Consider the following 21,148-nt stretch of genomic DNA (forward strand, 5'->3'; position numbering starts at 1 on the left):
AGACCCTCCTCATCCACTCACTGGTCATCTCCAGATTGGACTACTGTAACCTCTTCTCTGGCCTCCCTGACGCCCACCTCTCTCCACTATAATCTGTCCTCAATGCTGCTGCCCGGCTCATCCTCCTCAGGTGCTAAGATTATGATAAAGCCAAACTGGTTTGATCAATATTTGAAAGGATGATGAATGCAAATGACCAGTCCTGTGCAATGTGACTTGTATTTACATTCTGAGAGACCGGTACACATAGAGTATGAGCAGATAACGCAGGAACGAAAGTGACACAATGCAGAACATGGACATTACTGCACCAGCCATCAGAACGGGGCGGCAGAACCCAAATGTCAGGTGCCGATGTAGGCAGTGGGTATATGTATATGTATATATGTGTGTATATATATATATATATATATATATATATATATAAAATACACATTATACACACACACACAATATCCCTCTGAGGTAACCGCTAGTAAGGACAGCAGAGAGACCGTTAGGGGTAACACACACACACACAATATCCCTCTGAGGTAACCGCTAGTAAGGACAGCAGAGAGACCGTTAGGGGTAACACACACACACACAATCACACAATATCCCTCTGAGGTAACCGCTAGTAAGGACAGCAGAGAGACCGTTAGGGGTAACACACACACACACACACACACACAATATCCCTCTGAGGTAACCGCTAGTAAGGACAGCAGAGAGACCGTTAGGGGTAACACACACACACAATCACACAATATCCCTCTGAGGTAACCGCTAGTAAGGACAGCAGAGAGACCGTTAGGGGTAACACACACACACACACACACACACAATATCCCTCTGAGGTAACCGCTAGTAAGGACAGCAGAGAGACCGTTAGGGGTAACACACACACACACAATCACACAATATCCCTCTGAGGTAACCGCTAGTAAGGACAGCAGAGAGACCGTTAGGGGTAACACACACACACACACACACAATATCCCTCTGAGGTAACCGCTAGTAAGGACAGCAGAGAGACCGTTAGGGGTAACACACACACACACACACACACACAATATCCCGCTGAGATAACCGCTAGTAAGGACAGCAGAGAGACCGTTATGGGTAACACACACACACACACACACAATATCCCGCTGAGATAACCGCTAGTAAGGACAGCAGAGAGACCGTTAGGGGTAACACACACACACACACACACACACACAATATCCCTCTGAGGTAACCGCTAGTAAGGACAGCAGAGAGACCGTTAGGGGTAACACACACACACACACAATCACACAATATCCCTCTGAGATAACCGCTAGTAAGGACAGCAGAGAGACCGTTAGGGGTAACACACACACACACACACACACACACACACAATATCCCGCTGAGGTAACCGCTAGTAAGGACAGCAGAGAGACCGTTAGGGGTAACACACACACACACACACACACAATATCCCTCTGAGGTAACCGCTAGTAAGGACAGCAGAGAGACCGTTAGGGGTAACACACACACACACAATCACACAATATCCCTCTGAGGTAACCGCTAGTAAGGACAGCAGAGAGACCGTTAGGGGTAACACACACACACACACACACAATCACACAATATCTCTCTGAGGTAACCGCTAGTAAGGACAGCAGAGAGACCGTTAGGGGTAACACACACACACACACAATATCCCTCTGAGGTAACCGCTAGTAAGGACAGCAGAGAGACCGTTAGGGGTAACACACACACACACACACACAATATCCCGCTGAGATAACCGCTAGTAAGGACAGCAGAGAGACCGTTAGGGGTAACACACACACACACACACACAATATCCCTCTGAGATAACCGCTAGTAAGGACAGCAGAGAGACCGTTAGGGGTAACACACACACACAATCACACAATATCCCTCTGAGGTAACCGCTAGTAAGGACAGCAGAGAGACCGTTCGGGGTAACACACACACACACACACACACACACACACACAATATCCCGCTGAGATAACCGCTAGTAAGGACAGCAGAGAGACCGTTAGGGGTAACACACACACACACACACACACTCACACAATATCTCTCTGAGGTAACCGCTAGTAAGGACAGCAGAGAGACCGTTAGGGGTAACACACACACACACACACAATATCCCTCTGAGGTAACCGCTAGTAAGGACAGCAGAGAGACCGTTCGGGGTAACACACACACACACACACACACAATATCCCGCTGAGATAACCGCTAGTAAGGACAGCAGAGAGACCGTTAGGGGTAACACACACACACACACAATATCCCTCTGAGATAACCGCTAGTAAGGACAGCAGAGAGACCGTTAGGGGTAACACACACACACATACACAATATCTCTCTGAGGTAACCGCTAGTAAGGACAGCAGAGAGACCGTTAGGGGTAACACACACACACAATATCCCTCTGAGATAACCGCTAGTAAGGACAGCAGAGAGACCGTTAGGGGTAACACACACACACACAATATCCCTCTGAGATAACCGCTAGTAAGGACAGCAGAGAGACCGTTAGGGGTAACACACACACACAATCACACAATATCCCTCTGAGGTAACCGCTAGTAAGGACAGCAGAGAGACCGTTAGGGGTAACACACACACACACACAATATCCCTCTGAGGTAACCGCTAGTAAGGACAGCAGAGAGACCGTTAGGGGTAACACACACACACACAATCACACAATATCCCTCTGAGGTAACCGCTAGTAAGGACAGCAGAGAGACCGTTAGGGGTAACACACACACACACACAATATCCCTCTGAGGTAACCGCTAGTAAGGACAGCAGAGAGACCGTTAGGGGTAACACACACACACACACACACACACACACAATATCCCTCTGAGGTAACCGCTAGTAAGGACAGCAGAGAGACCGTTAGGGTTAACACACACACACACACACACACAATCACACAATATCCCTCTGAGATAACCGCTAGTAAGGACAGCAGAGAGACCGTTAGGGGTAACACACACACACACACACACACACACACACACACACACAATATCCCTCTGAGGTAACCGCTAGTAAGGACAGCAGAGAGACTGTTAGGGGTAACACACACACACACACACACACACAATCACACAATATCCCTCTGAGATAATCGCTAGTAAGGACAGCAGAGAGACCGTTAGGGGTAACACACACACACACACACACACAATATCCCTCTGAGGTAACCGCTAGTAAGGACAGCAGAGAGACCGTTAGGGGTAACACACACACACAATATCCCTCTGAGATAACCGCTAGTAAGGACAGCAGAGAGACCGTTAGGGGTAACACACACACACACAATATCCCTCTGAGATAACCGCTAGTAAGGACAGCAGAGAGACCGTTAGGGGTAACACACACACACACAATATCCCTCTGAGGTAACCGCTAGTAAGGACAGCAGAGAGACCGTTAGGGGTAACACACACACACACACACACACAATCACACAATATCCCTCTGAGATAATCGCTAGTAAGGACAGCAGAGAGACCGTTAGGGGTAACACACACACACACACACACACAATATCCCTCTGAGGTAACCGCTAGTAAGGACAGCAGAGAGACCGTTAGGGGTAACACACACACACACACACAATATCCCTCTGAGGTAACCGCTAGTAAGGACAGCAGAGAGACCGTTAGGGGTAACACACACACACACACACACACACACAATATCCCTCTGAGGTAACCGCTAGTAAGGACAGCAGAGAGACCGTTAGGGGTAACACACACACACACACACACACACACACACAATATCCCTCTGAGGTAACCGCTAGTAAGGACAGCAGAGAGACCGTTAGGGTTAACACACACACACACACACACACACACACACACACACAATCACACAATATCCCTCTGAGATAACCGCTAGTAAGGACAGCAGAGAGACCGTTAGGGGTAACACACACACACACACACACACACACACACACAATATCCCTCTGAGGTAACCGCTAGTAAGGACAGCAGAGAGACTGTTAGGGGTAACACACACACACACACACACACACACACACACACACACAATATCCCGCTGAGATAACCGCTAGTAAGGACAGCAGAGAGACCGTTAGGGGTAACACACACACACACACACACACACACACACACAATATCCCTCTGAGGTAACCGCTAGTAAGGACAGCAGAGAGACCGTTAGGGGTAACACACACACACACACACACACACAATATCCCTCTGAGGTAACCGCTAGTAAGGACAGCAGAGAGACCGTTAGGAGTAACACACACACACACACACAATATCCCTCTGAGGTAACCGCTAGTAAGGACAGCAGAGAGACCGTTAGGGGTAACACACACACACAATCACACAATATCCCTCTGAGATAACCGCTAGTAAGGACAGCAGAGAGACCGTTAGGGGTAACACACACACACACACACAATCACACAATATCCCTCTGAGATAACCGCTAGTAAGGACAGCAGAGAGACCGTTAGGGGTAACACACACACACACACACACACACACACAATATCCCTCTGAGGTAACCGCTAGTAAGGACAGCAGAGAGACCATTAGGGGTAACACACACACACACACACACACACACAATCACACAATATCCCTCTGAGATAACCGCTAGTAAGGACAGCAGAGAGACCGTTAGTGGTAACACACACACACACAATCACACAATATCCCTCTGAGATAACCGCTAGTAAGGACAGCAGAGAGACCGTTAGGGGTAACACACACACACACAATATCCCTCTGAGGTAACCGCTAGTAAGGACAGCAGAGAGACCGTTAGGGGTAACACACACACACACACACACACAATATCCCTCTGAGATAACCGCTAGTAAGGACAGCAGAGAGACCGTTAGGGGTAACACACACACACACACACACACACACACAATATCCCTCTGAGATAATCGCTAGTAAGGACAGCAGAGAGACCGTTAGGGGTAACACACACACACACACACAATATCCCTCTGAGGTAACCGCTAGTAAGGACAGCAGAGAGACCGTTAGGGGTAACACACACACACACACAATATCCCTCTGAGGTAACCGCTAGTAAGGACAGCAGAGAGACCGTTAGGGGTAACACACACACACACACACAATATCCCGCTGAGATAACCGCTAGTAAGGACAGCAGAGAGACCGTTAGGGGTAACACACACACACACACACACACACACACACACAATATCCCTCTGAGGTAACCGCTAGTAAGGACAGCAGAGAGACCGTTAGGGGTAACACACACACACACACACACACACAATATCCCTCTGAGGTAACCGCTAGTAAGGACAGCAGAGAGACCGTTAGGGGTAACACACACACACACACACAATATCCCTCTGAGGTAACCGCTAGTAAGGACAGCAGAGAGACCGTTAGGGGTAACACACACACACACACACAATATCCCTCTGAGGTAACCGCTAGTAAGGACAGCAGAGAGACCGTTAGGGGTAACACACACACACACACACACACACACAATATCCCGCTGAGATAACCGCTAGTAAGGACAGCAGAGAGACCGTTAGGGGTAACACACACACACACACACACACACAATATCCCTCTGAGGTAACCGCTAGTAAGGACAGCAGAGAGACCGTTAGGGGTAACACACACACACACACACACACACACACACAATATCCCTCTGAGGTAACCGCTAGTAAGGACGGCAGAGAGACCGTTAGGGGTAACACACACACACAATCACACAATATCCCTCTGAGGTAACCGCTAGTAAGGACAGCAGAGAGACCGTTAGGGGTAACACACACACACACACACACACACACACACAATATCCCTCTGAGGTAACCGCTAGTAAGGACAGCAGAGAGACCGTTAGGGGTAACACACACACACACACACACACACACACACAATATCCCTCTGAGGTAACCGCTAGTAAGGACAGCAGAGAGACCGTTAGGGGTAACACACACACACACAATCACACAATATCCCTCTGAGGTAACCGCTAGTAAGGACAGCAGAGAGACCGTTAGGGGTAACACACACACACACACAATATCCCTCTGAGGTAACCGCTAGTAAGGACAGCAGAGAGACCGTTAGGGGTAACACACACACACACACAATATCCCTCTGAGGTAACCGCTAGTAAGGACAGCAGAGAGACCGTTAGGGGTAACACACACACACAATCACACAATATCCCTCTGAGATAATCGCTAGTAAGGACAGCAGAGAGACCGTTAGGGGTAACACACACACACACACACACACAATATCCCTCTGAGATAACCGCTAGTAAGGACAGCAGAGAGACCGTTAGGGGTAACACACACACACACACACACACACACAATCACACAATATCCCTCTGAGATAACCGCTAGTAAGGACAGCAGAGAGACCGTTAGGGGTAACACACACACACACAATATCCCTCTGAGGTAACCGCTAGTAAGGACGGCAGAGAGACCGTTAGGGGTAACACACACACACACACACAATATCCCTCTGAGGTAACCGCTAGTAAGGACAGCAGAGAGACCGTTAGGGGTAACACACACACACAATCACACAATATCCCTCTGAGATAATCGCTAGTAAGGACAGCAGAGAGACCGTTAGGGGTAACACACACACACACACACACACACACACAATATCCCTCTGAGATAACCGCTAGTAAGGACAGCAGAGAGACCGTTAGGGGTAACACACACACACACACACACACACACAATCACACAATATCCCTCTGAGATAACCGCTAGTAAGGACAGCAGAGAGACCGTTAGGGGTAACACACACACACACAATATCCCTCTGAGGTAACCGCTAGTAAGGACGGCAGAGAGACCGTTAGGGGTAACACACACACACACACACACAATATCCCTCTGAGGTAACCGCTAGTAAGGACAGCAGAGAGACCGTTAGGGGTAACACACACACACACACACACACACACACAATATCCCTCTGAGGTAACCGCTAGTAAGGACAGCAGAGAGACCGTTAGGGGTAACACACACACACACACACACACACACACAATATCCCTCTGAGGTAACCGCTAGTAAGGACAGCAGAGAGACCGTTAGGGGTAACACACACCGGCAGAGACTTGGCTGGAAGATCCCTGGTTATTGGACTTTATAGAGGAGTGGTCCTAGGCTGAGCTGCTATATTCGCCAGCTTGTCATCTATACACAGGAGCCGCACACTTACCCCACAGCGGGATTAATACAGCAAAGCCCACAAGACATTTCCCACGTGGGTAAGGAGACCTGGACCCAGGGGGAGGGGGAGATAAAGTGCTGCCAAGCGGCCATATAAAGGGCATTTATACCGCTCAGTCCACAAGGGCAATTGGGACTTTTGTTATATGTTGATTCCCAATACATGGATGATTATGTACATCTATAAGAGCTGCCTAATATATGCCAAGAGCACGCTACAAAATATTCACTTACTGTATGTGTTTCTTTTTGCATTCTCTCTGTGGCTTTAATATTGCTTATTTGTACAATGTATTAACATTGCTATTGATTTCTATATATATATATTGTTATTAAATTTGTGATTTTATATACAAGCGCTCTTTTGTGTAATAGTTATTATAACTATTAAATCGTTTCAAGGAATAGTATAACGTTTCTCATTATTGGAACTGATTGGTTATGTATAAACTGTAAGCTGTCCTATAAATACACACTGTATACTACATTACTCTGCTGATTGTGTTATTCAGATACCCCACCAGAGGTATACGAAGCACTCTCTGAGTTAGGCTACCATAGTTTCCGGCCAGGACAGGAAGAGGCTGTCATGAAGATTCTGTCAGGTAAATAGAGACTTAATTCACCCTAAATCCTTATTGCCTTTATTTGCTTCATTTGTCTGTCACCCAGTGCCTGCCCATGGTCCTAGTATCCTGTACCTGCCTGTCCTAAGCTGTCCATATTGTGCTGTCACCCAGTGCCTGCCCATGGTCCTAGTATCCTGTACCTGCCTGTCCTAAGCTGTTCATATAGTGCTGTCACCCAGTGCCTGCCCATGGTCCTAGTATTCTGTACCTGCCTGTCCTAAGCTGTCCATATAGTGCTGTCATCCAGTGCCTGCCCATGGTCCTAGTATCCTGTACCTGCCTGTCCTAAGCTGTCCATATTGTGCTGTCACCCAGTGCCTGCCCATGGTCCTAGTATCCTGTACCTGCCTGTCCTAAGCTGTCCATATGGTGCTGTCACCCAGTGCCTGCCCATGGTCCTAGTATCCTGTACCTGCCTGTCCTAAGCTGTCCATATGGTGCTGTCACCCAGTGCCTGCCCATGGTCCTAGTATCCTGTACCTGCCTGTCCTAAGCTGTCCATATGGTGCTGTCACCCAGTGCCTGCCCATGGTCCTAGTATCCTGTACCTGCCTGTCCTAAGCTGTCCATATTGTGCTGTCACCCAGTGCCTGCCCATGGTCCTAGTATCCTGTACCTGCCTGTCCTAAGCTGTCCATATAGTGCTGTCACCCAGTGCCTGCCCATGGTCCTAGTATCCTGTACCTGCCTGTCCTAAGCTGTCCATATAGTGCTGTCACCCAGTGCCTGCCCATGGTCCTAGTATCCTGTACCTGCCTGTCCTAAGCTGCCCATATGGTGCTGTCACCCAGTGTCTGCCCATGGTCCTAGTATCCTGTACCTGCCTGTCCTAAGCTGTCCATATAGTGCTGTCACTCAGTGCCTGCCCATGGTCCTAGTATCCTGTACCTGCCTGTCCTAAGCTGTCCATATTGTGCTGTCACCCAGTGCCTGCCCATGGTCCTAGTATCCTGTACCTGCCTGTCCTAAGCTGTCCATATAGTGCTGTCACCCAGTGCCTGCCCATGGTCCTAGTATCCTGTACCTGCCTGTCCTAAGCTGTCCATATTGTGCTGTCACTCAGTGCCTGCCCATGGTCCTAGTATCCTGTACCTGCCTGTCCTAAGCTGTCCATATTGTGCTGTCACTCAGTGCCTGCCCATGGTCCTAGTATCCTGTACCTGCCTGTCCTAAGCTGTCCATATAGTGCTGTCACCCAGTGCCTGCCAATGGTCCTAGTATCCTGTACCTGCCTGTCCTAAGCTGTCCATATTGTGCTGTCACCCAGTGCCTGCCCATGGTCCTAGTATCCTGTACCTGCCTGTCCTAAGCTGTCCATATTGTGCTGTCACCCAGTGCCTGCCCATGGTCCTAGTATCCTGTACCTGCCTGTCCTAAGCTGTCCATATTGTGCTGTCACTCAGTGCCTGCCCATGGTCCTAGTATCCTGTACCTGCCTGTCCTAAGCTGTCCATATAGTGCTGTCACCCAGTGCCTGCCAATGGTCCTAGTATCCTGTACCTGCCTGTCCTAAGCTGTCCATATTGTGCTGTCACCCAGTGCCTGCCCATGGTCCTAGTATCCTGTACCTGCCTGTCCTAAGCTGTCCATATAGTGCTGTCACCCAGTGCCTGCCCATGGTCCTAGTATCCTGTACCTGCCTGTCCTAAGCTGTCCATATTGTGCTGTCACTCAGTGCCTGCTCATGGTCCTAGTATCCTGTACCTGCCTGTCCTAAGCTGTCCATATTGTGCTGTCACTCAGTGCCTGCCCATGGTCCTAGTATCCTGTACCTGCCTGTCCTAAGCTCTCCATATTGTGCTGTCACCCAGTGCCTGCCAATGGTCCTAGTATCCTGTACCTGCTTGTCCTAAGCTGTCCATATTGTGCTGTCACCCAGTGCCTGCCCATGGTCCTAGTATCCTGTACCTGCCTGTCCTAAGCTGTCCATATAGTGCTGTCACCCAGTGCCTGCCCATGGTCCTAGTATCCTGTACCTGCCTGTCCTAAGCTGTCCATATTGTGCTGTCACTCAGTGCCTGCCCATGGTCCTAGTATCCTGTACCTGCCTGTCCTAAGCTGTCCATATAGTGCTGTCACCTAGTGCCTGCCCATGGTCCTAGTATCCTGTACCTGCCTGTCCTAAGCTGCCCATATAGTGCCTGCCCATGGTCCTAGTAACCTGTACCTTCCTGTCCTAAGCTGCCCATATTCTGTCACCCAGTGCCTGCCCATGGCCCTAGTAACCTGTACCTTCCTGTCCTAAGCTGTCCATATTGTGCCGTCACCCAGTGCCTGCCCATGGCCCTAGTATCCTGTACCTGCCTGTCCTAAGCTGTCCATATAGTGCCTGCCCATGGTCCTAGTAACCTGTACCTGCCTGTCCTAAGCTTTCCATATAGTGCCTGCCCATGGTCCTAGTATCCTGTACCTGCCTGTGCTAAGCTGTCCATATTGTACTGTCACCCAGTGCCTGCCCATGGTCCTAGTATCCTGTACCTGCCAGTCCTAAGCTGCCCATATAGTGCTGTCACCCAGTGCCTGCCCATGGCCCTAGTAACCTGTACCTTCCTGTCCTAAACTGTCCATATAGTGCCTGCCCATGGTCCTAGTATCCTGTACCTGCCTGTCCTAAGCTGTCCATATAGTGCTGTCACCTAGTGCCTGCCCATGGTCCTAGTATCCTGTACCTGCCTGTCCTAAGCTGCCCATATGGTGCCTGCCCATGGTCCTAGTATCCTGTACCTGCCTGTCCTAAGCTGTCCATATAGTGCTGTCACCCAGTGCCTGCCCATGGTCCTAGTATCCTGTACCTGCCTGTCCTAAGCTGTCCATTTAGTGCCTGCCCATGGTCCTAGTATCCTGTACCTGCCTGTCCAAAGCTGCCCATATGGTGCTGTCACCCAGTGCCTGCCCATGGCCCTAGTAACCTGTACCTGCCTGTCCTAAGCTGTCCATATAGTGCTGTCACCCAATGCCTGCCCATGGTCCTAGTATCCTGTACCTGCCTGTCCTAAGCTGTCCATTTAGTGCCTGCCCATGGTCCTAGTATCCTGTACCTGCCTGTCCAAAGCTGCCCATATGGTGCTGTCACCCAGTGCCTGCCCATGGCCCTAGTAACCTGTACCTTCCTGTCCTAAGCTGCCCATATTCTGTCACCCAGTGCCTGCCCATGGCCCTAGTAACCTGTACCTGCCTGTCCTAAGCTGTCCATATAGTGCCTGCCCATGGTCCTAGTAACCTGTACCTTCCTGTCCTAAGCTGCCCATATTCTGTCACCCAGTGCCTGCCCATGGCCCTAGTAACCTGTACCTTCCTGTCCTAAGCTGTCCATATTGTGCCGTCACCCAGTGCCTGCCCATGGCCCTAGTATCCTGTACCTGCCTGTCCTAAGCTGTCCATATAGTGCCTGCCCATGGTCCTAGTAACCTGTACCTGCCTGTCCTAAGCTGTCCATATAGTGCCTGCCCATGGTCCTAGTATCCTGTACCTGCCTGTGCTAAGCTGTCCATATTGTACTGTCACCCAGTGCCTGCCCATCGTCCTAGTATCCTGTACCTGCCAGTCCTAAGCTGCCCATATAGTGCTGTCACCCAGTGCCTGCCCATGGCCCTAGTAACCTGTACCTTCCTGTCCTAAACTGTCCATATAGTGCCTGCCCATGGTCCTAGTATCCTGTACCTGCCTGTCCTAAGCTGTCCATATAGTGCTGTCACCTAGTGCCTGCCCATGGTCCTAGTATCCTGTACCTGCCTGTCCTAAGCTGCCCATATGGTGCTGTCACCCAGTGCCTTCCCATGGTCCTAGTATCCTGTACCTACCTGTCCTAAGCTGTCCATATTGTGCTGTCACCCAGTGCCTGCCCATGGCCCTAGTAACCTGTACCTTCCTGTCCTAAGCTGTCCATATTGTGCCGTCACCCAGTGCCTGCCCATGGCCCTAGTATCCTGTACCTGCCTGTCCTAAGCTGTCCATATAGTGCCTTCCCATGGTCCTAGTAACCTGTACCTGCCTGTCCTAAGCTGTCCATATAGTGCCTGCCCATGGTCCTACTATCCTGTACCTGCCTGTCCTAAGCTGTCCATATTGTACTGTCACCCAGTGCCTGCCCATGGTCCTAGTATCCTGTACCTGCCTGTCCTAAGCTGCCCATATAGTGCCTGCCCATGGCCCTAGTAACCTGTACCTTCCTGTCCTAAACTGTCCATATAGTGCCTGCCCATGGTCCTAGTATCCTGTACCTGCCTGTCCTAAGCTGTCCATATTGTGCTGTCACCCAGTGCCTGCCCATGGTCCTAGTATCCTGTACCTGCCTGTCCTAAGCTGTCCATATTGTGCTGTCACCCAGTGCCTGCCCATGGCCCTAGTAACCTGTACCTGCCTGTCCTAAGCTGTCCATATTGTGCCGTCACCCAGTGCCTGCCCATGGCCCTAGTATCCTGTACCTGCCTGTCCTAAGCTGTCCATATAGTGCCTGCCCATGGTCCTAGTAACCTGTACCTGCCTGTCCTAAGCTGTCCATATAGTGCCTGCCCATGGTCCTAGTATCCTGTACCTGCCTGTCCTAAGCTGTCCATATTGTACTGTCACCCAGTGCCTGCCCATGGTCCTAGTATCCTGTACCTGCCTGTCCTAAGCTGCCCATATAGTGCTGTCACCCAGTGCCTGCCCATGGCCCTAGTAACCTGTACCTTCCTGTCCTAAACTGTCCATATAGTGCCTGCCCATGGTCCTATTATCCTGTACCTGCCTGTCCTAAGCTGTCCATATAGTGCTGTCACCTAGTGCCTGCCCATGGTCCTAGTATCCTGTACCTGCCTGTCCTAAGCTGTCCATATAGTGCTGTCACCCAGTGCCTGCCCATGGTCCTAGTATCCTGTACCTGCCTGTCCTAAGTTGTCCATATTGTGCTGTCACCCAGTGCCTGCCCATGGTCCTAGTATCCTGTACCTGCCTGTCCTAAGCTGTCCATATAGTGCTGTCACCCAGTGCCTGCCCATGGTCCTAGTATCCTGTACCTGCCTGTCCTAAGCTGCCCATATAGTGCTGTCACCCAGTGCCTGCCCATGGTCCTAGTATCCTGTACCTGCCTGTCCTAAGCTGTCCATATAGTGCTGTCACCCAGTGCCTGCCCATGGTCCTAGTATCCTGTACCTGCCTGTCCTAAGCTGCCCATATAGTGCTGTCACCCAGTGCCTGCCCATGGTCCTAGTATCCTGTACCTGCCTGTCCTAAGCTGTCCATATTGTGCTGTCACCCAGTGCCTGCCCATGGTCCTAGTATCCTGTACCTGCCTGTCCTAAGCTGCCCATATAGTGCTGTCACCCAGTGCCTGCCCATGGTCCTATTATCCTGTACCTGCTTGTCCTAAGCTGTCCATATAGTGCTGTCACCCAGTGCCTGCCCATGGTCCTAGTATCCTGTACCTGCCTGTCCTAAGCTGTCCGTATAGTGCTGTCACCCAGTGCCTGCCATGGTCCTAGTATCCTGTACCTGCCTGTCCTAAGCTGTCCATATAGTGCTGTCACCCAGTGCCTGCCCATGGTCCTAGTATCCTGTACCTGCCTGTCCTAAGCTGCCCATATGGTGCTGTCACCAGTGCCTGCCCATGGCCCTAGTAACCTGTTCCTGCTTGTCCTAAGCTGTCCATATAGTGCTGTCACCCAGTGCCTGCCCATGGTCCTAGTATCCTGTACCTGCCTGTCCTAAGCTGTCCATATAGTGCTGTCACTCAGTGCCTGTCCACTGTCCTAGTATCCTGTACCTGCCTGTCCTAAGCTGTCCATATAGTGCTGTTACCCAGTGCCTGCCCATGGTCCTAATATCCTGTACCTGCCTGTCCTAAGCTGTCCATATAGTGCTGTCACCCAGTGCCTGCCCATGGTCCTAGTATCCTGTACCTGCCTGTCCTAAGCTGTCCATATTGTGCTGTCACCCAGTGCCTGCCCATGGTCCTAGTATCCTGTACCTGCCTGTCCTAAGCTGCCCATATAGTGCTGTCACTCAGTGCCTGCCCATGGTCCTAGTATCCTGCTCCTGCCTGTCCTAAGCTGTCCATATTGTGCTGTCACTCAGTGCCTGCCCATGGTCCTAGTATCCTGTACCTGCCTGTCCTAAGCTGTCCATATTGTGCTGTCACCCAGTGCCTGCCCATGGTCCTAGTATCCTGTACCTGCCTGTCCTAAGCTGCCCATATTGTGCTGTCACCCAGTGCCTGCCCATGGTCCTAGTATCCTGCACCTGCCTGTCCTAAGCTGTCCATATAGTGCTGTCACCCAGTGCCTGCCCATGGTCCTAGTATCCTGTTCCTGCCTGTCCTAAGCTGTCCATATAGTGCTGTCACCCAGTGCCTGTCCATGGTCCTAGTATCCTGTACCTGCCTGTCCTAAGCTGTCCATATAGTGCTGTCACCCAGTGCCTGCCCATGGTCCTAGTAACCTCTACCTGCCTGTCCTAAGCTGCCCATATTGTGCTGTCACCCAGTGCCTGCCCATGGTCCTAGTATCCTGTACCTGCCTGTCCTAAGTTGTCCATATTGTGCTGTCACCCAGTGCCTGCCCACTGTCCTAGTATCCTGTACCTGCCTGTCCTAAGCTGTCCATATAGTACTGTCACCCAGTGCCTGCCCATGGTCCTAGTATCTTGTACCTGCCTGTCCTAAGCTGTCCATATTGTGCTGTCACGCAGTGCCTGCCCATGGTCCTAGTATCCTGTACCTGCCTGTCCTAAGCTGTCCATATAGTGCTGTCACCCAGTGCCTGCCCATGGTCCTAGTATCCTGTACCTGCCTGTCCTAAGCTGTCCATATAGTACTGTCACCCAGTGCCTGCCCATGGTCCTAGTATCCTGTACCTGCCTGTCCTAAGCTGTCCATATTGTGCTGTCACCCAGTGCCTGCCCATGGTCCTAGTATCCTGTACCTGCCTGTCCTAAGCTGTCCATATTGTGCTGTCACCCAGTGCCTGCCCATGGTCCTAGTATCCTGTACCTGCCTGTCCTAAGCTGTCCATATAGTGCTGTCACCCAGTGCCTGCCCATGGTCCTAGTATCCTGTACCTGCCTGTCCTAAGCTGTCCATATTGTGCTGTCATCCAGTGCCTGCCCATGGTCCTAGTATCCTGTACCTGCCTGTCCTAAGCTGTCCATATTGTGCTGTCACCCAGTGCCTGCCCATGGTCCTAGTATCCTGTACCTGCCTGTCCTAAGCTGCCCATATAGTGCTGTCACCCAGTGCCTGCCCTTGGCCCTAGTATCCTGTACCTGCCTTTCCTAAGCTGCCCATATTGTGCTGTCACCCAGTGCCTGCCCATGGTCCTAGTATCCTGTACCTGCCTGTCCTAAGCTGCCCATATTGTGCCGTCACCCAGTGCCTGCCCATGGCCCTAGTATCCTGTTCCTGCCTGTCCTAAGCTGCCCATATTGTGCTGTCACCCAGTGCCTGCCCATGGTCCTAGTATCCTGTACCTGCCTGTCCTAAGCTGCCCATATTGTGCCGTCACCCAGTTCCTGCCCATGGCCCTAGTATCCTGTACCTGCCTGTCCTAAGCTGCCCATATTGTGCTGTCACCCAGTGCCTGCCCATGGTCCTAGTATCCTGTACCTGCCTGTCCTAAGCTGCCCATATTGTGCCGTCACCCAGTGCCTGCCCATGGCCCTAGTATCCTGTACCTGCTTGTCCTAAGCTGCCCATATTGTGCTGTCACTCAGTGCCTGCCCATGGCCCTAGGGTGGGCACCCAGCTTTGTTGACTAGACTTTTGGGCAAGACGGATGGAATGAGCTACCAAGTGTCCGGCAGAGAAATATCGGAGGTATAGGCAATGTCTGCTCTGGTCAGAAGCTGGAAAACTAAGGATTTATACATTTTAGTGAGAGCTCAAGAGAAGAAACAATTCACTCTCTTCTGAAATGGACGTTGTAGTTATAATTTAACATTTACCATATATCATTTATTCTACCTTTTATTAGTAATCTCTTTAATTGAGTGTGATTTTAGGATTCTTAGAATCTGTGAATCCTCCCATCACATAATTGTGCTAAACTCCTATAAAGTCTCATGTAAAACTTGTTAACATATAATAACATTCAATGGTCCGTGGCGAAACTGTTTGGTAACAAATTTGTAATAACACATTATATATTATAAGTTCCCACTGAAATAATTAGTGATAATAATGCTCTGTCCCATATCCCCCAAAGTAAATTCTAGAGATACAGGTCTTATTTTAGATTGAGATATACATATTCTAACACTGTTGGAACAGAATGTGTACAAAACTTCAGTTTAAACCGACTGGTCCTGTAACAAATGGCATACTGGTCGACAATTTGATCTTCTTGTCTTACTAGATACGTATATTTAGGCACTGTTGAAACCACACGTATACACATCATTTCATAATTATCGTAATTAAAACCTTCATCTTCTATAGCCGGGGTGGGGAACCTTTTTTTTATTTATTTATATTTTTTCTGCAGTGGTCCATTTTTTTTTTATATGTATATATAAATATAAATAAAACATTATCCTTGGGCCGGGTGCAGGCTACGCTCCCTCCATGTGACGTCACACGGGGCGGGGCCACAATTGCCGGTGATTACAGCAATGCCCGGAGCATCCTGAAGATGCTTCGGGGAGCTGTTAGGGCAGCGGTGTGACCATCTGATTCTGGCTGCAATATACCATTCTAGGCACCCTGCTATCCAGATGAGGCTCGCAGGAAAAAGCTGAGGGTCAGACCAAATGTTCCGCTGGCCTTATACTGCCCCTGGGCCTGAGGTTCCCCTTCCCTGTTCTACAACATACGGTATTCACAAGCCCATTTAGTATATTCTGTACCCCTCATGCATCTCTTAACACGTTAAATACTAAAGGAATAAGACCAGTCTTGAATCAGTGTTGTAATTTAACTATCTATGGTGAAGTCATATATGCTATAGTACTGCATGAGGTACAACACAAAGAAGCCGCTATCTCTTCTGCTATCTGGTGTCTTCAGAGATCGGACGCCGGATGAGAGATAGATTGCTGGCTGTGTTGATGGAAAATGAGATATTGTGGACAGTAGCTCACGTGCCAGGAGTTAGTTGGCTCCTGATATTGACAAAATATTGCATGGGCCACATTTACTGTGAGAGGGCTGTCCACATAGAAAAGAGCTAATTACCCTACACATGTATTAGACGGGGCACAGAATGTTGACCAAGTAAGTTTCAATTTGATCAAATAGCAAATAAGTACATGGAGTGCCAAAAGTGTAGTACAATATCAAGGTGCTGCTATCTCTTCTGCTTTCTGGGAGGGAGGGAGAGAGAGACCGGGAGGGAGAGAGAGAGAGAGAGACCGGGAGGGAGGGGAGAGAGAGAGAGAGACCGGGAGGGAGGGAGGGAGGGAGAGAGAGAGAGACCGGGAGGGAGGGAGGAGAGACCGGGAGAGAGAGAGAGAGAGACCGGGAGAGAGAGAGACCGGGAGGGAGAGAGAGTGACCGGGAGGGAGAGAGAGAGAGAGAGAGACCGGGAGGGAGGAGAGAGACCGGGAGGGAGGGAGAGAGAGACCGGGAGGGAGAGAGAGAGAGAGAGTGACCGGGAGAGAGAGAGAGACCGGGAGGGAGAGAGAGAGAGACCGGGAGGGAGGGAGAGAGAGACCGGGAGGGAGGGAGAGAGAGACCGGGAGGGAGGGAGAGAGAGACCGGGAGGGAGAGAGAGACCGGGAGGGAGGGAGAGAGAGAGAGAGAGAGACCGGGATGGAGGGAGAGAGAGAGAGACCGGGAGGGAGGGGGGAGAGAGAGAGACCGGGAGGGAGAGAGAGAGAGAGAGAGAGACCGGGAGGGAGGGGGAGAGAGAGAGACCGGGAGGGGAGAGAGAGAGAGAGACCGGGAGGGAGGGAGAGAGAGAGAGAGACCGGGAGGGAGAGAGAGAGAGACCGGGAGGGAGGGAGGGAGAGACCGGGAGGGAGAGAGAGAGAGAGAGACCGGGAGGGAGAGAGAGAGAGACCGGGAGGGAGAGAGAGAGAGAGAGAGAACGGGAGGGAGAGAGAGAGAGAGAGAACGGGAGGGAGAGAGAGAGAGAGAGAGACCGGGAGGGAGAGAGAGAGACCGGGAGAGAGAGAGAGAGACCGGGAGGGAGAGAGAGAGAGAGAGAGAGACCGGGAGGGAGAGAGAGAGAGACCGGGAGAGAGAGAGAGAGACCGGGAGGGAGAGAGAGAGAGAGAGAGACCGGGAGGGAGAGAGAGAGAGAGAGAGACCGGGAGGGAGAGAGAGAGAGAGAGAGACCGGGAGGGAGAGAGAGAGAGAGAGAGACCGGGAGGGAGAGAGAGAGAGAGAGAGACCGGGAGGGAGAGAGAGAGAGAGAGAGACCGGGAGGGAGAGAGAGAGAGAGAGAGACCGGGAGGGAGAGAGAGAGAGAGAGAGACCGGGAGAGAGAGAGAGAGAGAGACCGGGAGAGAGAGAGAGAGAATGGGAGAGAGAGAGAGAGAACGGGAGAGAGAGAGAGAGAACGGGAGGGAGGGGGAGAGAGAGAGAGAGACCGGGAGGGAGGGAGGGGGAGGGAGGGGGAGAGAGAGAGAGACCGGGAGGGAGAGGGAGGGGGAGAGAGAGACCGGGAGGGAGGGAGAGACCGGGAGGGAGAGACCGGGAGAGAGAGACCGGGAGGGAGAGACCGGGAGGGAGAGAGAGAGAGAGAGGGGAGAGAGAGAGAGACCGGGAGGGAGGGAGAGAGAGAACACTGACTATGTTGATATAAATGTAGCCAGTCACTCACGTGCAGGGAGTTAGCTGGCTCCTGATATTAGCACATTGCAGGCGCCAGATTCTCCTCGAAAAGACTGGTGACATAGAAGGAAGGTACCTGGAAAATCAGTGCAGCAGAGAGTCTTAGTTGCTGTATGAGGTGTTTCCCAGCATGAGAGTTATTGGGTAATAAAAATAAAATATAAAATAAAATAAGAAAGGCAAATACTGTAGTAGAGCATATTAATCCTCTAGGTTCAAAAAAAGAAAAGATATCCCGCACAGGACAAAAAACTCTTTTTCAACAATGATTATCAACCAGTATATACAACTAACCTGTATCTAATCATCATTATTGGTTACTATGGCTGGAGGTGCTCCCAAGAAGTCACAGAAATGACCATTCGTGTTTGTGTTTCAGCCAAGGCCAAAAAAAGACACAAAAAATATCTTCTCTTCTATGTATTTTTTGGCCTTGGCTGAAACAAACTCGTATATTAGTCCTCTGCAAGCTTCTATGGCGACCTATAAAATCGCAGTGAGATTGCGGTGGTGAGAGGACAAGCTGCTGGCGATGCCCTTCAGGTTAAAAAATGTCTGCATGTAATTAAGTAAAGAAAAAAGGGAAGGTGGTCGGGGGATTTAAACCAGTTCACACACCCCTCCCCCAATCACCCTACTCAGACCTTTTTTAAACGATCACTATTGCAGACAGTCTTGGATAGTAGTGTCACAGTCAGGTGGACAGAGCATGGGGTCTCCCTGAATCTTCCACAATAGGCACTAGCCAGGGATGGTGACAATATAGAAGAGAGAGACACATTGTGGATCCAGGGTAATATTTTGTTTAATATTCGATAAAACATGTTTTTGTTTTGTCTTTTTACTGGTACACTACAGGCTCCAGCAAACCCTGTACTGGCGAATTGTAATGGCTGCTAGGGCCTACTAACCCTGAAGAACCAAGCTTACCATGGTATCTGGGGCCTACTAACCCTGGAGAACCAAGCTTACCATGGTATCTGAGGCATATTAACCCTGGAGAACCAAGCTTACCATGGTTTCTGGGGCCTACTAACCCTGAAGAACCAAGCTTACCATGGTATCTGGGGCCTACTAACCCTGGAGAACCAAGCTTACCATGGTATCTGGGCCTACTAACCCTGGAGAACCAAGCTTACCATGGTATCTGGGGCCTACTAACCCTGGAGAACCAAGCTTACCATGGTATCTGAGGCCTATTAACCCTGGAGAACCAAGCTTACCATGGTATCTGGGGCTTATTAACCCTGGAGAACCAAGCTTACCATGGTATATGGGGCCTATTAACCCTGGAGAACTAAGATTACCATGGTATCTGGGGCCTATTAACCCTGGAGAACTAAGCTTACCATGGTATCTGGGGCCTATTAACCCTGGAGAACTAAGCTTACCATGGTATCTGGGGCCTATTAACCCTGGAGAACCAAGCTTACCATGGTATCTGGGGCCTATTAGCCCTGGAGAACCAAGCTTACCATGGTATCTGGGGCCTACTAACCCTGGAGAACCAAGCTTACCATGGTATCTGGAGCCTACGAACACCTGTAGAGAAAACAAATAGTCTAAGAAACTAAAATAAGTGCGCACACCTTCAAAACAACGCTTCCCCACAGAACTCTCATTCACCAATTTTTTAGCTCCATTCCCTACGCCGTGGCAACAAAACACACATGGAAGGATTCCCTTTTAAAATGAATGGTTGCTCCATTATTGGTCAGTGTGTGAGAGCAGCCATTCTGACTACTACTAACCTGTCCGTGTGGTAACCTAACCAATCAGTGCAGCTCTTCCTCTTTCGGATAATGAGTGTGCCCGTCACCAGGTCTAGTGCGGGGCTGCTACCTGCCTGTTTTATCTTTTACCAGTCACTCCAGTGGCTCTCTGTCCTACGCACCTTCCAATCCCTCCATCACTCCTCCCTTCCCTACATCTCCAGCCTCCGTCCCTCCTGCTCACTGCACTCTTCCAGTTACTGCCTCCTCTCTCTAATCACCTTACTCCTTTCCTCTAGACGAGTCGTCCTCCAAACTCTGTCCTCAAGGCACCCTAAGGCCGGGTACACGCTAGTACGACCGGCAATCTTGCCGATGGTTGGGGCACTTTACTTTAGCCCCGGACCATACAAGATTGCCGGTACAAATTAGAAAATGTAATGAACAACAGAGCGATGTGTCGTAGCGTCCTTTATTAATATGCACTGTGCTGCATGAGATGTCGTGTGATTGGCCGTGCAGCACCTCCAATCACATAGCATTGCATGTGAACTACGGGATCGGGCATACACACTGCACTATATGTCATCCCCATGCGGCATATCGTGCCGATATTGTGCAAGTGTGTACCCATCTTAACAGTCCAGGTTTTCAGGATATCCATACTTAAGCGCAGATGACTTAATACCTCAGTCAGTTTGATAATACCAACTATGCGCAAGCATGGATATATACTTATAACATGGTCTATTAGGGTGCCATGATGACTGAGTTTAGGAACCCTTCTCTA

At 50.3% G+C, this 21,148-nt stretch overlaps 1 protein-coding gene across 1 annotated transcript in view; it reads left to right on the forward strand.

Annotated features, from left to right (window-relative positions):
• Positions 1–21,148, forward strand: part of RECQL4 (RecQ like helicase 4) — a 324,140-nt gene that overhangs the window by 122,158 nt on the left and 180,834 nt on the right. The window contains exon 11 of the mRNA XM_088463386.1: positions 7,783–7,875. Coding sequence (XP_088319512.1) covers positions 7,783–7,875 — 93 coding nt within the window. The remainder of the gene's footprint in view (positions 1–7,782; positions 7,876–21,148) is intronic.

The sequence above is a fragment of the Taudactylus pleione genome, unplaced genomic scaffold (assembly GCF_031769625.1).
Source record: "Taudactylus pleione unplaced genomic scaffold, aTauple2 ptg001351l, whole genome shotgun sequence".
Classification (NCBI taxonomy): domain Eukaryota; kingdom Metazoa; phylum Chordata; class Amphibia; order Anura; family Myobatrachidae; genus Taudactylus; species Taudactylus pleione.